This window comes from Haliotis asinina, chromosome 8, assembly GCF_037392515.1.
Source record: "Haliotis asinina isolate JCU_RB_2024 chromosome 8, JCU_Hal_asi_v2, whole genome shotgun sequence".
Taxonomy (NCBI): Eukaryota; Metazoa; Mollusca; class Gastropoda; order Lepetellida; family Haliotidae; genus Haliotis; species Haliotis asinina.
The window spans coordinates 5,441,804-5,463,718 of NC_090287.1; the positions used below are offsets into that span (position 1 = coordinate 5,441,804).

Consider the following 21,915-nt stretch of genomic DNA (forward strand, 5'->3'; position numbering starts at 1 on the left):
AAGTAAATTTGAATTCAGCCATGTTGTAATATTGATTTTGTAGACATACAGGCGATTTATCGTACGCTGTCCTTCCCATGCTGATGCTGAAATCCCACTCTCACTATAACCAAGTTCCTTACAGTGGGTGTGGTCATATAGCCGTGATGTTGACGGGGTTTGACGAGTGCAATCCGCTGCACATGATGGGGACCAGCCCGAATCGACGTACCCATACTTTTGTACAGTACATAACATCATTATCACTATGAGTTGGGGAATCTTTATTTTTCGATTCTAGGTTAACAGATAGTCACTGAAAAGAACACATTTTACAGAAAATAATAGTTCTTAAATTGAAACTCAGAATACTGTAAAGGACCCAGAGACTTTCTACATTTTCTCAACAACTAAAGCATTGTATTGTATACCTCGTGGCGGGTTGTCAAATTGTCGACAGACATTGCAATATGCAGAGCAGAGTTAAGTCTCTTGAGTGAGCCAGCAAACGCTGGCCATGGTGTGTTTTGGAGCCGCATGGCTTTACGCGGTCCTCCTATATATTTGGTACAGTTGAATTACTTACTGACTCAAGTAGGTGCAAATTGTGTGAAACGTACTGTAAGACGCGACCCAAGAGTTCCTAAACCCACCTTGACACCACTCTCTAGGGGCTCGGTCGGGACACCGGGGCAGCAAGTTAAACATGTTCCTGTGTATTTAAAGGAAGGGGTTACTCCCCTAGGATCTTCTTGGACGAGGCATGTTCCGATAAGGAGAACTAATTACTAACTCACCAGTCCGCAGGTGGATGGATATCTTATCTGGGACTTCTGGAAATCGCCGATAAAGGACATGTTCATACGTCCTTGATCTCCAATTGAACTGGGGCATGTGATGATGACCTAGTGTGTACTTTGGCGAAAGGAGAGAATGATGCAGTGAAACCCTTTATTTGAGAGGTAGGGAACAAGGCTCGAGTCAACTTGATGCCCCCGACATGTTTAATAAACTACCCGAAAACTCTACGTACTTTACATGTACTGACTAGTTTCATGATTCTGTTTATACAGAGATTTTTATTTATACACAACCTCCAACTATAAAATAGCAAGATGCACTAATTATCAGCTAAATAATCAATTTGACAATAATCCGAACATGGATTAGGCGAAAAATGCACACATATAAACGAACATAGATTACATGTAGGTGAAGAATAAACACAGCAAAGTTGTCCCAACTTTATGACTTCTGAAAGACACTACAATCACATCCCATTTGATCATGCTTTTCAACCAATCAGATTTCAGAACACGGTGACTTTTGGTTTGAAAAATGTACATCTCTGAACACAGTACTGCCACTCGACGTGCAGTGCAGCGATGTCTAGGCATTGTGCAAAATCTATTGTCCTATCGATCTATTTGACCTCACACAAGCAATATCTTAAGTGGAACACTGATAAAGGAGCATCATTCACCACGCTTCTTGGTGATAGGAACAAATGTCAAGTCACTTAAATTGTTACATATTGCGCAAAGTGAGTGAGTTTAGTTTTACGCCACCCTCAGCAATATGGCTATGGTCTGTACATGATAATCGAGCTTGGACCAAATACTACAATGATGAACATCATGAGCATCGATCTTACATAATTTTGATAGGATGGCATGTGCCAAGCATGTGAGCGACCCGGATCCTCAGGTGTTAGTGAGCATCGACCTCGAATGGTATTACAACTACTACGGGGATTGGGAAAGGCAGAGGCCGGGGCGATTTTGCACATTCGAATGAAAAATGACCCATTAAAATTTGGAAGTTTACTATTGATACAAGGACAGTGGCCCATTCAAAATTCAGGAAATGGTTAATAATCCTGAAAATGGCCCATTGTCAAAGTTATCTTTCTCAATCCCTGCTACTGCAAGAGCACGATGACACATTATGGCTTGGAATCACATCTGGCGGATGTCCCATATTCAAAGTGGACAGCAACACCCCAAATGGATGCGATGCATTGTCTCACTAGGTGATGTTTTTCAATTCTGTGTCACTAGGCCTAGACGACTTGTGCCGTTGTTCATAATATTGATTACTGGATTGTCTGGCCCACACCTGAGCAGGCCGTCACGTCGTAATATAGCTGGAATGTTGCTGAGAGTGCCAAACCCGGTAAACAAACAACCAAAACCCCAAGCCACCCTCTGCATCTGGTTGTATTTGGAAATACAACAAAATACATTCTTTTTCCGTCAATGCCTGTATTTCTGAGGAATTTAGCTTTCGGTCACATACTTTCGGGGCCCTTCAATAACTCTGAGTGTATATGTATACACACGTGAGTCGTGGATTTCGAACAGAAGCGGTTCAAATGCACGATTGACAATTTATGAAACTTCTGGATGAGGACAGTGAATATACGTGTGATACGATTTGTATTTTATAATTCACGTAGGACTAATCCGAATAAGCATAGAAATTTACCGCGTTAACCTCCGTCCGTGTTTGTAGCGATTTGCCATTTTCTGTTGAAATTCAGATAATATTCATTAAGGGTGAAGTTTTTTTTCCAAAAAATAAATGAAAACGAAATTTGACGAACAAAATCTGATGAGGTAAAATTCACAGGAATCTCTCTCTCTCTCTCTCTATCTCTGTGCATATATATATATATATATATATATATATATATATATATGCCCCATCCCCTTCTCCTGTATATATGTTTACGCTGCATGAAAAGTAGTGCATTTGTTTATCGTAAATGTATATTTGCAATATGTTTTGGTGTTACTCCTACGGTGTATATAAAGGTGCCTCTATTCCTCTTTTAGACGTGGAGAATGATGATAAACACGTTGAGAAACTTCGTGGTTTAGACAGACTGCCAATGTGTTATTGTTCGACCAAGAAAAAACGAAGAATGACTTTAATCTGCCCACTTTGTCAGGCTTGTGGGATAGGTGTACCTCTTATAACATCTTCGAAAGATGCATTACGGGGCAAAATGCCGACTGAAAAATACGAGGAAATATTTGTTTTAGTGTCAGGTTGTGAATGTCAGGGAGATTTCGAACATATTTGTGTTGATATTGGATATGAAATCTTTACAATTGTTCTCCAAATACAAACTGCAGGATATGAAAATATATTTATAAACACACCACATTCTAAAGATGGATGAGCTGTTACTTTAACCGTTGATTAATTATAATCACAGATTCACTGAAAATTTCTGCATCTGAACGCTAAGTTTAAAATGATTTCTCCAGAAACATTTGACAAAAATGTGATAAGCAAACACCCAATCCCCTAGTTCCAATGGAACAGATGCTAACGTGCAACTTAATTACTTCGACTAACAGTTCAGGTATTCCTGGAATTGATAGTGTAAGGGAGTTATTCTTCTCAACAGGCGGTGTAAGTGCTAACCCTACGGTCTTCAAGAACTCGGCGATAAGCAAGCCAAACAGCTGCCGCGCGCCTGTTAGCCTTGATAGGGTGCGTATGGTTTGGTCGGTAGAGGGCGCACGCTTCTGTAGGTCACGGAAACTCCCGCAGACGATTTCCGTGTTGTTTACGAATCGTCGTTCTGCACGTGGTGTTGTGACAAGCAAGCAGTACATGCAGGGATGTGAAATATCCGACTCGAAGGTAATATTTTTAATGCATGACATTATTTTCTGTTATGTCTTGAAGTCAGTTATCGTTCATGATTCGTATGTAGTGACAGTTCCCGTGGACGAACTGTTTTGCAAATCTTTGAACAGTGGCAAGTCGAGTGGTATAATCAGGATACATCCTATGTTATGACTGACTAGGATATGTGACTCCTAAATACGATATCATATGGCGTTAAATACGACCAATAGCAACAGAAAAGCGGTTTCTCTAGATGTTAATTTTTTTTTTGCCCATCTTTTTCAGTTCAGGCACAGACATGTATGGTCTCTGGTTCAGGTTAAAAATAAAATGATTAGTTTGCCATTGTGGAGCAAAGTACTTCTGTTATTTTATGTTTTATAACTGCATTTGTGATGTAATCTTGTACCTCTTATGCCGCAGACCGCGGCCGGAGTGTAGATAAAGTTCAGTTAGCCCAGTCTTAATATTCATACTAAAAATATAAAAAAATTATCACTGTGTCTTAGTGTTGTTTACTAAATCTCAAATGTTTACTTTATACCATTCAACTAGCTGTTTGAGCAATGATTACAAGTAGTCAGTAATATAAGCAAGATTGATAGTAGTGGTTAAGTGTTACGTTTTGAGTATAGTTAACCATACAACTGTTTCTGTAATGCCTACAAGAGGTTTAAAGATAGTCATGAGTGTCAGCCATTCTCAGTAATCTAAACAAGATTAACTTTTAATTTGTTGTGAGGTTTAAATAGAGTCATGGGTGTTAGTTACAGTAGTTTGTAATCCAAATAGTTGTGATTGGTCTCGTGATTCATGTAAGATGAAGATTTCAAATTCAGTGACCATATTTATAATATATCATCATATCAAATATTGTATTCTTCAATTTAGGTCCATTTCAACTGTTGAGTTATGATGATCACACCATAAATTATTACTTTTGTTACTATTTACACATTAATACAAATACAAGTATAAATAGTAATAATAATAAATATTTATATAATGAAACACAAAAAATATATATTAGTTTGTATGACAAAATGTTCTCATTTTTACCTATGGCCCTTTTGACTTTCTTTTGGCCCTTTTGATTTTTTCAGTTTGGGCCATTTTGACTGCAACCCCTCCAAAGATGTGTGATATGTTTCATTTATTTATATTTCAAGCTTGACCCTGGGACTGACATCATTGTTGACTGACATCATTGATGATGTGTTGATAAGTAGCATCATTCACTGCCTAGACTGATAATCGTAGTCACACATGGTTTTCAAATAGGTTTAAATATAATTGACATGACTTATTACAGTTTAGTGCATGTTGGATTAAACCTTCAGTGTTTTATATACTTTAAAATTAATCCCTGAATGCATTGTATTCATCAGGAGATAATATCTCTAATTTTCAATGTAACCATTTATACTTGTGAACTTTTGACAAAAGGGATGTTTTCTTGTTTTGTAACTGTTGTCAGCAATGAAGCCTTTTTTGCCCCTATATTTTACCACATTCTGAAGATCTAATTTCTAAAATTCAAAACTGAGTGAAGTGATTAACTGATTTGTGTGATGGTAACACAGTGATGGCATATGCTTGATGACAATGTCCATGGTATCTGCAGTTAAATACTTAAAACAGGTCACAGTTTGGAACCACTAATGAGAATCTCATAACACACGTTTCCACACAACACAGTATTCTAGTCTATTTAGAGGCACAACTACCATTCAGATGTATGCTGGCAATAGAACCATTCTAGTCAAATGGAGACAAGCTGGGCTGATATTTTCACCCCAGGAGGAAGACTGTATATCATCTAGATTGTGTATATATGTTGCTGCTTTTACCTGGTCTGTCTCTGGGGATTAACCTGACCCTCAGACAGGGCAGCATGACATCTGGATGCATTTAGAGTGTCAGGTTACCCTAGGTATGGATGCAACAGCAGGGTAGATACAGTGCTGTCAGCCTGCTGCAGTCTTCATGTAAGTCTTTTTGTTTCATCAAAAGAAAAGAAGAGAATTCCCACCACCAGACCTTGTCAAAACATTTCACTTTGGGAACAGCGTTAAGTCAAGATTTTTCTTCAATTGGAGGAAGTGTGCACATTTTAGCCAGAGGCAGATTTATCAGAGGATAATTACAAATATTTACTACAGTTTTGGGTGACTGGGATTCTAATTCAGTTTCTAAATTATGTTGAGGGTTATTTCTAACATTGTGCTTAAGATTAACTGGTCGGGAAGTCAGCAGCAGTTGGCCAATCTGGTTGTGCCAGATATGCTTTGAGTTTCAGCCTGTAAAGGTCCCATTGGTATGTGAGAGAGATACAGACAAATTATTTGAATTTATATATATCTATTTCATTTAATGAGAACCAATATATATGCTTTAAAGAATGTTTGTGCAGAGTAAATGTTATTTTCAACATGGCTGCCAATGCAGCCATCTTAAACAAGGTGATGTTTGTCATTATTGGGATCTGTCTTAGGATGATATGCATGTAGTGCATCAAGTAGTAGACATGGTAGAAGTTACGAGCTGACCATATGATATTTGTGGGGAGTCAGGGGCAAAATACAATGTGTAACGTGAATATTGGATGAAAACATTTCTTGTCAGGTTTTATGAAAACAAGTAAATTGTTTTTTAGACATGCATGGTATTTGGGCCAATCTCATGTGTAAGGAAATACACATAAGGCTCCTCTGTTGAGAGACACATTGTCTTGTTTTGAAGCACCATTTGAAAACACATCCTCATCTAAAAATATTCCCTGCACCAGGTTGATGTGTTAATCCAAATATGATCATGATTTATACCGAACGTGAGTACATAATATTAGTATATATGACACCATTATATTTTCCATGGAATTAGGTGAAAATGTGATTTCTAATGTGACAGAGTTAAATGTTGCTTTAGGAACATGTTAAACAGTTGTTTAGTCAAGGCCTGTCAGCTTGATGTAGGAGTAAATCCGAAAGTGATGTATCTGTATAGTTTGATGTTGGCAAAAACCATGAGCACAAGTTAAAAACCTAGGAACATTATTGTAGTAAGTCTCTGATTCATGATTTCTAAAACTTTTTGCATGGAATGAGGTAGCCTAGTTTTTAAAGCATAGGCGCTTGACTCTGATGTATATATTTGGAAATATGACCTAAATATACAAGATATAGTCTATATCTTGTATATTTAGGTCATACTTCCAAATATATATCAAAGTCAAGCGCCTATGCTTTAACATGTTTCCTAAAGTCTGTCTCCTCAAATACATATAATGCATGGAACAATGCCAGTAGTTATATTACTGAATTGTTGCTAAATGCAGCATAAAAAAAAGATACTCAGTTACTCTGACGCCTTTTCTGATCATTTTTACCAGAGTATTGTTTGCGAAATATAGTGTCACAGATGATTATCTGTAAGATAACAGTGGAACGCACGTTTGGAGGTACACCACTAATATTTCAGCAGACCAGTATTTGTTCCTGATACATGTCTACTTGACAATGCATGAGGTGGGACAAATATCAGAGGAGTTACAGTACTGCATTCAGCCTGCCATATGCAATGTTGTCACTTGTCGTTTTATCTTAGTTTATCATGTTTATTGACTATCTCACTCATAAGAAGGTTCAGGGACCAGTAGTACACATTGTGAGGATGCATGGGGCCATATTATTGTGTGTTCTGCAAGTATTTTTTAGAAACTGACTCTGAGCAGCTTGAAATAAGTCTGTCAGCTGCCAGAGGTAGTTTTTGCATCTACACAGCAGGGCTCACTTGCTCTGTGATCATGATACCTGCATGGGTTTGCCATTGCTTTAGAAAAAAATGTTACTGGTTATTAAACCTGCCATATTTTTTCCTGCCAACTACAGACAAACATTATGTAAAACACTGTTGTACCCAAACACCAAAGAATTTTCAGTTGCAATTTACAGGGAAGGGCTAACCAGTGCTTCACGTTTTAAAAGCTTTAAAATCAGACAAACCTTTTCTTACCAGCACTGGAGAAAAAAAGATTGGGCAGTATTCTGTTGGTCACCTCTCACAACTCCACTCTGATTTCTACAGGGTGTACCCTGTGTATGAATACATATTTTCATATTTGCATAACGAGTTGATGGAAACTCACTTGACTGTTAAGTACAAACATTTTGTATCATGTTCATGTTTGCCAAAGGGATCATGTGGTAAACTTCACTGACTTGGTAGATACATGTCCCAGTTGCATGGATTGATATCCATGCTGTTTATCACAGGATTGTCTGGTCCAGACACATTTATTTACAGATGTCTGCCATATAACTTCAGTATTGCTAAGTGCATTGATAAACAACAATCAACAATCATGTTTGGCAGTAAGTTAATGCAGCACAGGAACCTATCAAGTTTTGTTCTTACAGGAATATTTCATATGTCACAAAGAATTGAACTATGATTTGATACCTAGTAGATATATGTGGAGACCAAAATATCATATTGTATCGTCAGGGATAAATTCTTGTTGCATAGTATAATAGGAAATAGAAACACTACTGTTTGGTGTTTTCATCTGTAAATCAACCAGCTTCAAAATACTATATTTTGAATCATTTCCAAATACCTGTATTATCGGTGCCCAAAATGCTAAAGCAAAGTATGTACCTGAGGTCCACATGCGTGTTGCAGTGCTGTGTGATAGGCTTCCAGGTAGATATGCACGTTTATCGCACAGCATACCCCTCACACATGAGGTCTCGATATCACATGGATCACCCTGCTGGGAAGATGGTTGATTTGTCATCTGTTTTGTCTATCATCACAAGGAATGTTGAGATTGTTGTGATAAAGATGAATGCCATTGTACTTTCATAAGGCTTGATCAAAGAAACCGCCCCTCTCTTCACATACATGGTGCCACATGTCAGATGCATCTTATCTACTGTGAATATATACACATGATAATGCTTCATATTTTATCGTGCAAGGTTTACTTATTGTGCATGATCAAAGATAGATTACTGAAAATAACATGGAAAGTATGGTGTAAGGTGACTGATATGAAGCAGGTTAAAAGTAAGTTAGTAAAAGTTTAATAACAAGTAATTAACAAGATCAAAGGTCATACATTAAGTGTCACCTATGGCTGGTGAAACAAATACATCAGCCATATAATGCTCACATGTTTTTTTCAGATGAAATTGAAAAAGACCCATTTTCACTCAGGTTTGGCCACATATGCTTATTGTAACATTGATATCTTCATACATCATGCATTAAGCAGTTCACTTTCAGAAATGTTTACATGATGAGCTATGATGTGTATTGTGTGATGTAGTCATCTCCACCCCAAATGAACCTTACAAAGCTCAATTCACTTTCTTTTTCAGAGTTCTCTAAATATTTAGCTTATGACTTCCTGACCTCAGACCCATTTCATCAAATGACAATCATTTATCTGCAGGGATGAATCTGAATGTACAAAGGTTTGTCTCCAGTTGACCTTCAATAGTCAGTAGATCTAGGATCTATGAGGCTAGACTGTTCTATGTCTTATTAAGAATATGATATAATAAATCTTATTTTCTTTCCATTGTCAGCATCTGTGGACATGGAACTCTGGGTCGTGTTGAGCCGAGTCTTTGTTACTCCAAGTTACTCCAGTGCAGTGGTCCCCTTATGAAGTAGTTCCCTCTGCTGTAGTTGTGTAAATGCCAGTGATTCAACTGTGTTGTTGTGTAAAAGTGCATGAACTTATTCACAAAGCCAATTGTTTATGTGGTCAGTGCCAAATTGTTTAGAGGCTTCAACTTACGAAGACATGAACAGTCGGCCAAAATTGTGTTCTTCCTTCTACAGGTGAATGCCACCTGACCCCTTATCATGAAAGGATGTGAGACTCCACCTGCACCCCCTCCCCCTCCCCCACCACCCCCTCCTCCCCTGAGGGTGGAGCCTGAGGTGGAGGAGCCAGGTGCCATCATATGCTCCGACCATGTCTGCCAGTCGCCTGAACACCTGGGAAGGGAGGCCTACCACAATTTCATCAATCATCCCAATACGTAAGTCATTTCTAGAACTGTCATGTTAAAGGTGAAAAGACAAATCTTGATCAGTCCCTAGAAGTACAAGTCAAGTCTGAAATAGGGTTTTAGTATCTGATAGATTATTAAAGTTATGGTGTTAACTGAGAGTCAGTTTCTCAGAAACTAACATTGCATATTTCACGATTTCATATAGCTCAGAAATTGGAATCTTGACAGTTGTTTCCTGGGGCACAGCTAGCTCATCTGAAGCTCATCATACCAAACAAACTGTATACGTTACTGTGATATCTGACGGGAAGGCTGTTTTAACTGAAAGGCGTATTTCTGTGCAAGGTTACCTTTCACCATTTTCTAATCACAGTCCTATATATACTTCTGATGCATTTAACAGTGGCCTTATTTAGGTAAGACATGTCTGTATTGATAGGAATTTAATGCATTATCCCTGTGTCAGAAGGGATGTAGAAAGTAGCCTCACCTTGGTGCACAAATGAAGGTGACTGGCTCTGTCAGTTAACTCTTCAGTGTGGAGGTAAATACAACCATGCTACACTCCTCTGCAGCGTCAAAGCACTACTCCACTGCAAGAGCACATTATCTTCACAATAGGATCAGTATGATGACTTTCCAATGAAGACAGTGTTACACTTTAGGCCACTGTAAAGTTATTTGTGTTTTAGGTTGAATGAGTGACATCTTTTTTGCTTGCAGTTGTTATCACGAAACCCTTATTGTATATAATATGTTTTTGAGTATTTTATGTTGCTGTGGCTGGTTTCATGCACAAAAAGAAACAATCCACCCAGGGAGTATCATTAAATAAGAAGATTTGTGAAACTAACAACCAGTATACCAGCCCAAACTTCTCCTGACACAAGTATTTCTTCATGGACCCATGTCATTATCTTATGGGGTTTTATTTTTCGTTATAATGTGATGGTGAAGACCACAGCAGTGAGATGGTATTTTTTTTACAGTAAGTAAATTGAACTCAACTGTATACTTAGGTAAACCTTTTTCATCCCACAGAAAGTGAAAGTAGCAGGGTAACATGCATTGCTTATTAAAACAGTTCTACAGAGAAATATGTAGAAACATTGTAAAGTGAACTGGAATGAATTAGGTGGAAAACATAAGTGTGGTTGGATCAAGGAAAATTATTGACTTTTGTGTTTCAAAATGTCAAAGAAGAAAAAAATCACTGATAAGTTGTTCTAAGTGGCATTGTGTAACTTTTGTGTTTTATTTTATAATAAGAATAACTAAATATGTTTTATTGTCTCTGGACTGGAAGTACATCATTATTCAGTATGTCACATGAAAGATCACTATCTATTAACTATGCATAAATATTTCTCCATATTTACAGTATATGTACCATTTCTATAAGATGTGACTAATTAGATTCCTAAAACTGGTAAATGTATATTTAAAACAGACAACAAAACAGAATGCATCATGAGATTGTTATCTTGGCTATGACTCACCTTCAAGTGGTAGTGAAGACTGCCCACGCTGATGAACCAGCAGCATCAAATGCCTCTAACATGCAGGTTTTGATCTCGTGCCAAGCTGACTGGAATGTCACCCAACTCCCATGAAAACTGAAAACAAGAAGAGTAGTTCAGGTGGAACTGCAGTCCTGTTCCATATACTTTTAAATGCTGGTGAATAAACATTAATGACTGGCAAGAATGGGGTGTCATGCCTTGATGGGTGTATTGTGTGATCCCTTCATGGAGCTGATGCTGTCATAACCTGATGGGGTGGATGTTATATCCTCATAGAGGGGTGGAGAGCCTCATACCTTGATGGTTTATATATTGTCGTACCATGATCAAATGAATGTTGTCATACCTTCATAGGGTGGATGGTGTCATACGTTGATGATTTGGTGGGTGTCATACCTTAATGGGAGTGGACAAACCGTGATCAGATGCATGTTGTCATACCTTGATGGTGTGAATGATGTCATATGTTGATGATTTGATGGGTGTCATACTTTAATAGGGGTGGACAAACCTTGATCAGATGGATGTTGTCATACCTTGATTGGGTGGATGGTTTCATGCGTTGTTGATTTGGAGGGCATCATACCTTGATCAGATGGATATTGTCATACCTTGATGGTTTGGATGAAGTATTTTCATGCATCCTATTCAGGGTAACCATGGTATAAATTTGCGTACTTTCTTTGCAGAATTGCCAAGTATCTGGAAGGGCAGTGTTACCTCTCTTTTTACCGTCCAGTGCAGCCGATGATACAGAAAGGGCCACTGTGAGTTGGGACCATTTAGTTAATAGTGGGTGTTGGTGTTAGGAGAAATGAGAGGGACAATGGATTGCAAAAGTTAAAGGGTAGAGCAGGAAACAAACAGTCAGGAAACAGGAATTTCAGTGATGGATATGTTTTAAGGGTGTAATAAACTGTAAAATCTAAGGCTCTAGGTTCACTCTAGTTTGTTGTGATGAAGTATAGAAAATAATTATTAAGAAAAACATAGAAATGTATAATGTGTTCAGACCTGTTTAACAGTATTTTATCAGTCTTGCATTTATGAATGGACAAGTATTCAAAGGAGTTTCAATTTTTTTCAAGGGAAGTAACTATTTATGAACAGGTTTAGAAATAGTTTCTTCAATCTTCTTCATGGCTTTTGTGATCCCTAATCTTTTGTCTATGACTTAACCTTCATGAGTTTTGGCATCCCAAGTCTTTTGTCGATGACATGGGCATAACATTTCCTCAGTGATCATTTACAGATTTCCTTTTTTGAAAAGAATCTAAATGTTTTCACCATATTTAATGTAAAATTATTTCGTTATCATTTGATGTTATGGAATTTCACTGGAATTTGCCATAGGAGCATGTATTAAGATGAACAGATTCTCCGATGCATACAAGAACATGTGTTTAATGTTATCGCATGTTATGGTTAGTTAAAGTTTAAGGATGACCTTTGCTCTTTTATCTCCCAGATGTGGGATGGTGGCACTATCAATGGCTGCCCCTCTTCTTTCCAAACAGGATGTTTCGGCTGAAAATATCCTTGAGAAAAGCAAGAGCAAAAAATACTCTCGCCAAGGAGAACTATTTTCAGGTAAGTTACTGAAAATTGGCACTTGTGGAGCTTTTGAAGAGAGATTACTACTTTATGTTGTCTGAATGTGCTGTCTGTTAATGACGGTGTGAAACATGTTTGTCCCCTTGAGGTTAAGCATACATAGATCACTTGGTATGTTTTTACTTCAAATGGAAGAGATGGAGTGGATATTCTAGTAGCGCTTGAGCATCTATTCCCATGATATACCGGTATTTTGACATAAATTCTCATTCCAAAGGTCAATACAGGCTAGTTGCTGTTAATATATTAACTTTAGATAATAATGAACATGACAGACACCTAGTGAGATTGTTGTACTCTTTATCTTGAATTGCAAGTAAGGTTAAATGATTGTTTCTTTTCATTATTATGTTGGTAATAGAATATAAAATATTTACAATATGACCTCAGGATATTGTCTTAAGTACTAATCATGACATATGCACACGTTTTTGTGTGTGTGGTATTTTAGCGGACTGGGTGATCAGTCTTGCTCAAGACATGCTGAAGTGTGATGCTGAGCAGCTGGAGATGAAGGAGGGGCGTGGCGCTGTGGTGTGGAAGATGCTGCGGGGGTCACTGTTATTGGTGCCGTATCCTTAGACACAAGGAACGTAAACCTGCAAAGAAAACTCACAAAGCAACAACTGAACGTTTTAAACTGACTAGTAGTTTTGGAAATGGTATTTTATACCTCTATACTGTATACCTATTTGATATGATCATGTTTCATATTAATAATGTCATATGCCATTTCTTTATGCCCCAAAACAATTCTGATACGTTTTGTATTCAGTATCTATTTTACATGAGATTGCAGATAGAGAGAGCCAGCCAGTACTTGAACCTTCCCCATTTAAACATAGCTGGTGAATGTTTTAGAAGATGGTGTATCATTATTATCAGTGCATAGTTGGGGAAAAAAAGGGATGCATCTAAACAGGTTGCTTTTGTTAGCCAGAACTGAGGGAAGTAATTGTTAGTTTGTCAAACACAGACAACCAAGTCTTTTGCATATGTTTTAACCACATTTAAACTGATTAGTATGCACACCCACCCCCCACCTCTCTTTCAACTCCACACCCCGCACTCCCACAACCTGTCACCCCCACACTCCTACACCCTCTCACCCCACATCCTGTCTATATTGAAGTATCAGTAGCTCTTCATTGAGTAAGGTTGTATCCACCTGACGTCATTTCTCTTGACACGACAGTTATGATGCTGACAAGAATCACTACCCCTGTCTGAAGAAGGGACACAAGGCTCACTGGGCGCTCATTACAGGTTAGTGCCCAGGAAGGTCAACCGGGTACCTCCAGTAAACATTGATAACAACTATAGGTAGCAAAATATGGGTAGCAAGTCTCTGACGAATGAAGCAGTAAGTGCTCCCTAACTCGTCAGTTGATTCATCTGTAAAGAAGTTTTCTTTCAGACCTTGTACATTTACAGTGGTGAAATGGATTTGGTTACTCAACCTAGAAGAAGCTCACCACAGTATTTACAGTATTTACAACACCCATGTACAATATGGACATTTGGACATAGGGAAGAGAAATTATGTACTCTTTATGACTGGATGTATTTGTCAAGTGACACAGCATTTTTAGTAGGAACAATCATAACTGAATAGGTTTTTCTTTACTTTTATTTAATATGCCTTGTGGAAGCAATTGCTTCACATATACTTCACAAAAACAGTTAGGGATGTTTGTAAAATTTAAAATTATGAATAATGATGTATTTATTCATTGACATACTGATAAACTATCAGTCATAAAATACCAATTTCATTAACTTATTTTGTCCAGTATATATTGATGCCTTAACTCAGTATGTTGCAAGTACTGTCACAAGAAAATGCTTTATAGTAGTTGCCATGCACATGTATAAGAGTTGCGTTCTCTTTTCAATGTTGGTTGCTTAATATGTTATCACTTATATGACAATGACAGTGAGCCTCATGGTCTCTTGATTCTGTACAAGCTATCACGACGTCCAGTATTCTTCCGGAACCATGTAGCACAGCCTCATATTTTAGGCCAGTCACATGAAATATTTTAATGTTCATTCTGACTGAAATGATAATCATCCTATTGACTCTGAGAATATCCCCCTTAAATGTAAATGTCCTAGACAACCATAGGTGGTTGTTCTGACCAACCCTGCCAGGATTCCCAGCAACTGGGGAATAGACTGTATAGTTTCTGTGTTTTCATCCTGACAGAATGGGCCATTATTCACAGATTCAATCATCAGATAATCAGGTCACAGAGCCAGTATAAATCTGGAATACTGCATGTGTAACATAAGATAACAAACAAATGTAAAAGCAGGTGGTTGCTCTCCTCTTTGGGTATTGAAATTTGCCTAGCCCGACAGCCAAAGACAGTAATTCATAATGTATATCAGTTAAGGACTTACTATTTCTCTTGTTACACAGAAACAATCTCAAAGTTTGAAACAGGGAGTAAAAGTGAACCTATTTGTCTAGAAGTACTTCAGGATCACTACACACAGGAACAGGCTATCATTTAAGATCAGGATTAAATCAGTCCACATTGTGTCCAGCTGACTAAACATTTGTTACAGGATTCTTCGTGGTACTGGACAGGGCCCTTGAGAAGACCCTGAAGGAGTACCTGCCCCCAGACCCAGAGGTGCCCAGATTGTACCACTGTAAAGACCCCAGACAGCTGGTGGTGGTGCAGCATCAGATTGTCAAGTCCTGTAAGATTGTGCATGTGTATGGACATCAGGGCAAGAGCAAGTACCCAGGCATCTGGCCTCTGGATGATCTCCTTGCCAGTAATGCCAATCTGCGCGAGATTGACCCTGAGAGGGTCAAGGACATCCAGGACTATGTCATCCCTGGGGGTGGGATAAGGGCTGGACTGTGTGGGAGGATCGTGACAGTCACAGCCAAAAAATAACGTCACTGCAGCTTTATTTGTCTGTGACAATATTGTGTTACATGGTTCCTCAAATTAGATGTGTTATCATTACTTTAGCTGAAATTATTCTGAGATATTTGAAATGAATGACAGCTTGTAGTGATGGAGAGTAAGAGGTTCCATAGGCCAGTGAGATCAGTGTGCTACATGACGTTTGATTCTTTAGTATTTTCATCCTCACACCAAGTAATGATTTGACATTTGGTAATGAAATGGTTCCTTCAACTTCTTTCATAGTTTCTGAACAGGGTGTGAGGGCACTTAAAAACAACCCTTTGGGGTTGGAGGTGGATTTGCCTACCAGGTTGTCATGGGTCACATCTGGATTGCTGTATTGTTCACACATGGCACTGTATTGCTGTAGAGATGTCCTCTACTCTCATTGCTGCTGTATGTTATGGGATAACCTAGCGACTAGATGAGACAGGTAAGCAGATTACTCAGCAGGTACAGTGCCAGTGAAGCATGCAGGATGATGATACAGTATGGTTCAAAATTATTGAGAATAGCTAAAGCATTTCATATTATTAAACGAGAACAAATCAGATAAAATTGAATGTATTGTGAAAGTGAACTGACCTTTTCATGTTGTGTAGGTAACAATTTGATATTTTATCAAGTCTCCTTGAGCTTCACGGCACAGTCTAAGACGGGTAGGCATACTTCCTATCAGAGAGGTTAGTGTCTCGTGAGTTATGCTGTCCCAGTATCGGACCACTTCTCTCTTCATGTCTTCAATTTTTGTCAACCCCTTTTGATTCACACATTCCTTCATCACCCCCCAAATGTTCTCAATGGGATTTAAGTCAGGACTATATGCAGGAAATGGTAATGCAGTCACATTTTTTCTCCTGAAACCACTGCTTGGCATGTTTTGCGGTGTGTTTAGGATCATTATCTTACTGCAAAATCCAGTCATTTCCATAAAACACATGTGCACTTGGAAGGAGAAAATTATCTAATATGTTAGTGTAGCGTTGACTTGTCAGATTTCCCTCAAACACACACAGCGGGGTCGTTCCTAATAAGGATATCCCTCCCCATACATGAAACTTTGGGCTGTATTTAGGTCGTCGATACAACGGTGCTGACGCAGACTTTGTCCATATTTTCACATTATTGGGATATACCCATTTTGAGCTTTCATCAGTGAAAAACACATTTTCCCAGTCAAAGTTTTCATGTGCCAAACACCACTCAACACGCCTGTCTTTATGTTCTTGTTTCATGAGAGGAGAAGGAATTCCAGTCTTTTTCTCCCACCCAAGATCAATCAAATTTCTTCTAACTGTAGATTTTGATACAACTGTTGATCCCCTTTCTATCATTTCATACCTGATGTTGGAGATGCTTGCCCTTTGCTTTTTAGACGCTAAAATTCCCAGCCGGACGCGATCTGAGAAGTGCAATTTTCTGGGTCTCCCTGCTCCTTTCTGGTGCCCCAAATCCTTTCCCTCTTTAAAATCCTTCCTAATCCTATACACAGTAGAAAGAGGGGTTCCTGTTCTCTCTGCCAATGTATTTACATCATCAATTCCTTGATTACACAACTCAAAAATCAACCTTCTTTTATCTTCAGCAGACATTGTTGACAGTGCTGAGGAAAATGACGTCTGCTACAAATTCAGGGGAGGTAACTCTAATTGTACTATACTCAGTAGGCCAAGATGAGTTACCTCCCTTATACCATTACTTAGTTTTAAGTATCAGTGAATCAGTTGAGGTGTTAGGGTAGCTCAAAGTAAGAAGAAAAATTCTCAATAATTATGAACCAGACTATACATGTCAGATGATACTGATAATCATGTGGTCAGCCTTTCAGTAAGGAATGAAGTTAATACCTGAAGCTTTAAGTTGAAAGTTAGGTTCATGGCACAAGAGGACCAATACTACCTGGGACCTGTGAATATTGCTGAATGTGGCTTTAAACAACCGACCAACCAGCCAGTCAATGCCACCTGAAATCAAATGTCTTTCTGCCTTGACCTGTAATAGGATATTTTTAGATCTTTGTGTAACAATAGCAAGTGATTGGATCTCAATTCAGTGACATGGACTGCAAAACATATATTGATTTAAAGAAATGGCAGAATGTGTATTACATATAAAGATACATGGTATTACATATTGCAATGGACTATGACTTACGATGTATCGTGCACACTGCCTTTATTACTGTATTCATGGCTTCAGATAAGGGCTGAGTTAGCGTATGTACGGATGAAAAATCTGCACCCTATGGTACAATGTAGAAAACAGCAGATACCCACCACAGCAATGGTGTATGGTCTTAGAATCATTTACGGACATATTTATCTGAAAAGGTATTGTTAGGTTGTTTCTTGACCTGTTTACACAAGAGTAGCAATGTTGTGTTGCATATGTGAAAAGAAGCACAAGATTACTGGTACTCCATTAAATTCCGTTCTCTATTCTAAATGTACTCTTACATTTTTCCAGTACTCCTGTTTCCAAAGAATAAGGAATATATAATCCTAATGTTGAAAAATTATCTTTAGCCCTGGTATTTATGGAAGTCACCTGTAATATAATGGTGGGTAAGCAGTCACACAAGAATCTCATGTCGCACAGTTTCCATATATTTGAGGTTACTATTTTCCTAACTATTTTTGCTGTATGGATATTGTGGGTATAAAATACCTGTTTGAGAACCTGGGTTTTTTTTGTCATTGTTGGTATGGAAACATATGCAAGAAAATGGATATTACAAGGTGTTCATTTGCACTGTGTTCTGTGCGAGCGTGACTCATCATATTTTATGACTGCTTCTTTTAATTGGCAAACCTTTACATGTGATGTAGATGTTTAGTGATGAGTTAGTGCTGTCATGCAGAGTGTTGTGGCAATTTAGGGTTATAAGGGGATGTAGGGCTATCAGTGTAATATTGTGCAGGATGTTATAACAATGTAGGGTTATATGGGGATGTAGGGCTATCGATGTGGTTATGTTGTGAGGTGCAGCGTATTGTAGCAATGTAGGGTTATATGGGGATGTAGGGCTATCGATGTGGTTATGTTGTGAGGTGCAGCATATTGTAGCAATGTAGGGGTTATATGGGGATGTAGGGTTATCGATGTAGTTGTCATATGGCGCAGGGTGTCATAACATTGTTGGTTATTGCACTGCAGGAAGATGTCATGATGAACAGGTGGTATAATGAAGTATTTAAAGCTATGCACAGTTGTTATAGCATGATATGTTGATGAAGGGTTGTTAATGTAAGTTGTAGCATGACATGATCATGCAGGGATGTTACAGCAAAATGTTACGCAGAGCTGTTACTGCAAGACAGTAATAAACGGGAGTATGGCATAATGTTGCAGCAGCCATGCAGGGATGTTATCACAAGACATACAGTGAGGCAGGGATGTTATAGTGATGCAGGGGTATTATGGTATTGAAGATGGTAACAGTGTAGATGGTAATAACCGATTTGATATTCAGATTAATCAAGATCAATGATCAGTATCAATACCTTGCCTGAGGTCCATGTGTTTGGAGGCCTGCAATTACTCTTGTAATTGTTGTTATTCTAATAATACATTAACTGTTCAATATTTGTACAGTTAAACATTGTCCATATCATTCCTTTAGATGAATTGTAAAATATGTCTGAGTTCAAATAATGTTACGAAGGGATAATAGTAACCTCAGAATGTTTAATCTTAATTTTCTGAAACTCTAAATGACCAACATGTGGATGATATGAGAATTTGATGTTTGTCTGTGACCAGGGAGTCTACATAAGTCTTTCAGTGTTTTGCTGCTGTAAAAAATGTTCACCTTGCAGAGTGAGCTTTGAGAAACCGTTCAGACAAGAGTGAATCTCTATTAAGATGAGTGTGAGATTTAGACAGTAGATTGGTGGGACACTGTACAGATATGTACAGAGGAGGCTCCATTCCTTCCCTCAGTACATTCGAAATCTTCTGAACATTTCCAAATAGGTGATTTACTAACATATTAACTTCACTTGACGTAGAAAACACAGATATGAATCCTTGAAAACTAATATTTGAGGGACCATGTTCAGATATAACATTTTAGTTGCTGAAAGCTTTCTTCTGAATATTTTACCCAATATATCTTGGTTTGGGTCTGTTTGGTTTCTTTTACGTAAAGTTATGTCGTTTCTTAAGATTGTGTAAATTGTAACCTTAGAGGAAAAAAGAAAAGACTACCAAATAGATTTGAAATGAAATCATGATACACAGCATAGGCGGATCCAGAGGGCGGGTCCAGGGATGTGCATCTCCACTTTTGCCCTGAAAGTTTATGAAATGACCATTGAAATTCTTGCGTGAAAATGAACTGTGCACCTTTCCTTGTCAAAAATCTGTATTCGCCCTTGCAGATATGAAATTCTTAATCAAGGTTGTGTTGCAAGACAACCAAGTGTCTTCAGAGTTACCTCCCTTGGATCCTTTTCAACATGTCAGACTGAATTCTCATCTTGGTACTATTGTCTCATCCTGTTACTGTGCATGGTTTCAAATGCAATGCAAACTTACATAATTATTGCTTATCTGTTTTCTAAATTATTTCAATCTGTTTGATGTGTGTGCTGTTGCTACTTTATTGACGCATATGCTGTCTTTACTTTTAATGAGATGCAGTGTATTGTCAAAGCAGTTATATGGTAGACAAAACCTCTGCTGCATACATTCAGTGCTGCTGTTGATTTTATTGTTTTTCAGGCCTTTGCCATCTGAGATGATGCATGAAAATAAAGGTTTCAACATATGTTTTGTAAGTGCTTTGTCCAGCTTTGTCATATCAATTCTGGGACAAGCAAACCATTTGTTGATAACACTGTGATGGATTTTCAAAATCAAGAGCACAACAAATGCAATAGTATACACAATATATTGCCTTCAATAAAATTATTTGCAGCAGAAATCAAGCTGAACATCAGAACATAGATACATGTATGTAGTGATATGGGGATCTGACAGGGTCGTTTTCTTGAAATTACCTAGGATGGGTACTATTCTTACCAAGTTAGACCCGTGAAGGTCGGGGGTGGAATATGCCTTCAGCAACTCATGCTTGCCATTAAAGGCGACTATGCTTTTTGTAAGAGGCGACTAGCAGTATAAGGTGGTCAGGCTCACTGACTTAGTTGACACATCATTGGCGCAGATCGATGCTCATGCTGTTGATAACTGGATTGTCCCGTCCAGACTCGATTATTTTCAGGCTGCCACCATATAGCCATCCTCGATATCTCCAGGGTATACGTGCCGATTAATCGCCACTATACCTAAGATGCATCTATGACTCAACCCGATGAATATATTACCTCCCTTGGGTGGTGTTTTAGCCAATCAGGTGTCCACACTGGAAAGTTGAGCTCACCAATCACAACTCACTTTCGCTTTTTAAATTATCTAACTGATAGAACACAACTCATGGGAGGTTCTCTGAAACATGTAGGAGTTGTAGCATATATGTTTAAAGTTTCCGGCCTGTCAGTTCGTCTGTGTGATTTCCCCAAATCTGAGTCGCACAACGAACAAACTTTTGCAGCTGCGACCGCTCTCTTTGTTGACATTGGTAAGATCGGTTGTAACTGAGGCTTAGCTGATTGGCTACTGTGTGAATGCGGAGCCAGTAGGGTTAGGTAATGACAATATCGGGCCGACCCGTAAATCCATCCAGTGTAGTGGCGATGTTATCGGAACGTATGTACACTGGAGATATCGAGGATGCCAGATAGCTGGAATATGGAGGAGAGCGGCGTAAAACTAAACTCACTCACTCACTCAAACCAAGCTATACTAAAATTGTTAACAACCAGGGTCGCGTTCCTTGTAGCCCTACGACAGACGTAAACGTAGACCTGACGTAGAGCTAGGCCTAGGCTAAGGTCGCTGTGAGTAACGGGGCCACGACTGTCGTAAGGAGGGGGGAGGGGGGCAATGAGGATTTTTATATTTTTTCTGTACAAACCTGGTAGCCTCCACCTCCTCCTCCTTTCCTCTCCTCCTCCTCCTCCTCCTCCTCCTCCTGGGGCGAAACAAATAGCACAAGAAGCGGCGGTAAAATACCCAGGGCAATGTCATTTGTGAATGTCTCCAAGTGACCGCGTGGAACAAAACTGACGGTTATGATAATTTACCAAGTTGTGTCTCCATTCATATGTCCATATACATCGTTGCACAATC

General features: G+C 38.5%; 1 protein-coding gene across 1 annotated transcript; it reads left to right on the forward strand.

The window, feature by feature from the left end:
• The first annotated feature begins 3,539 nt into the window (after positions 1-3,539).
• On the forward strand, positions 3,540-20,491 carry LOC137294869 (actin maturation protease-like). Its single transcript, XM_067826014.1, has 7 exons — positions 3,540-3,636; positions 9,478-9,680; positions 11,866-11,943; positions 12,645-12,766; positions 13,242-13,362; positions 13,986-14,056; positions 15,365-20,491. Exons 2-7 carry the CDS (start codon positions 9,502-9,504, stop codon positions 15,703-15,705), a joined length of 912 nt encoding a protein of 303 aa, XP_067682115.1. The 5' UTR covers positions 3,540-3,636; positions 9,478-9,501; the 3' UTR covers positions 15,706-20,491.
• The last annotated feature ends 1,424 nt before the right edge of the window (positions 20,492-21,915 follow it).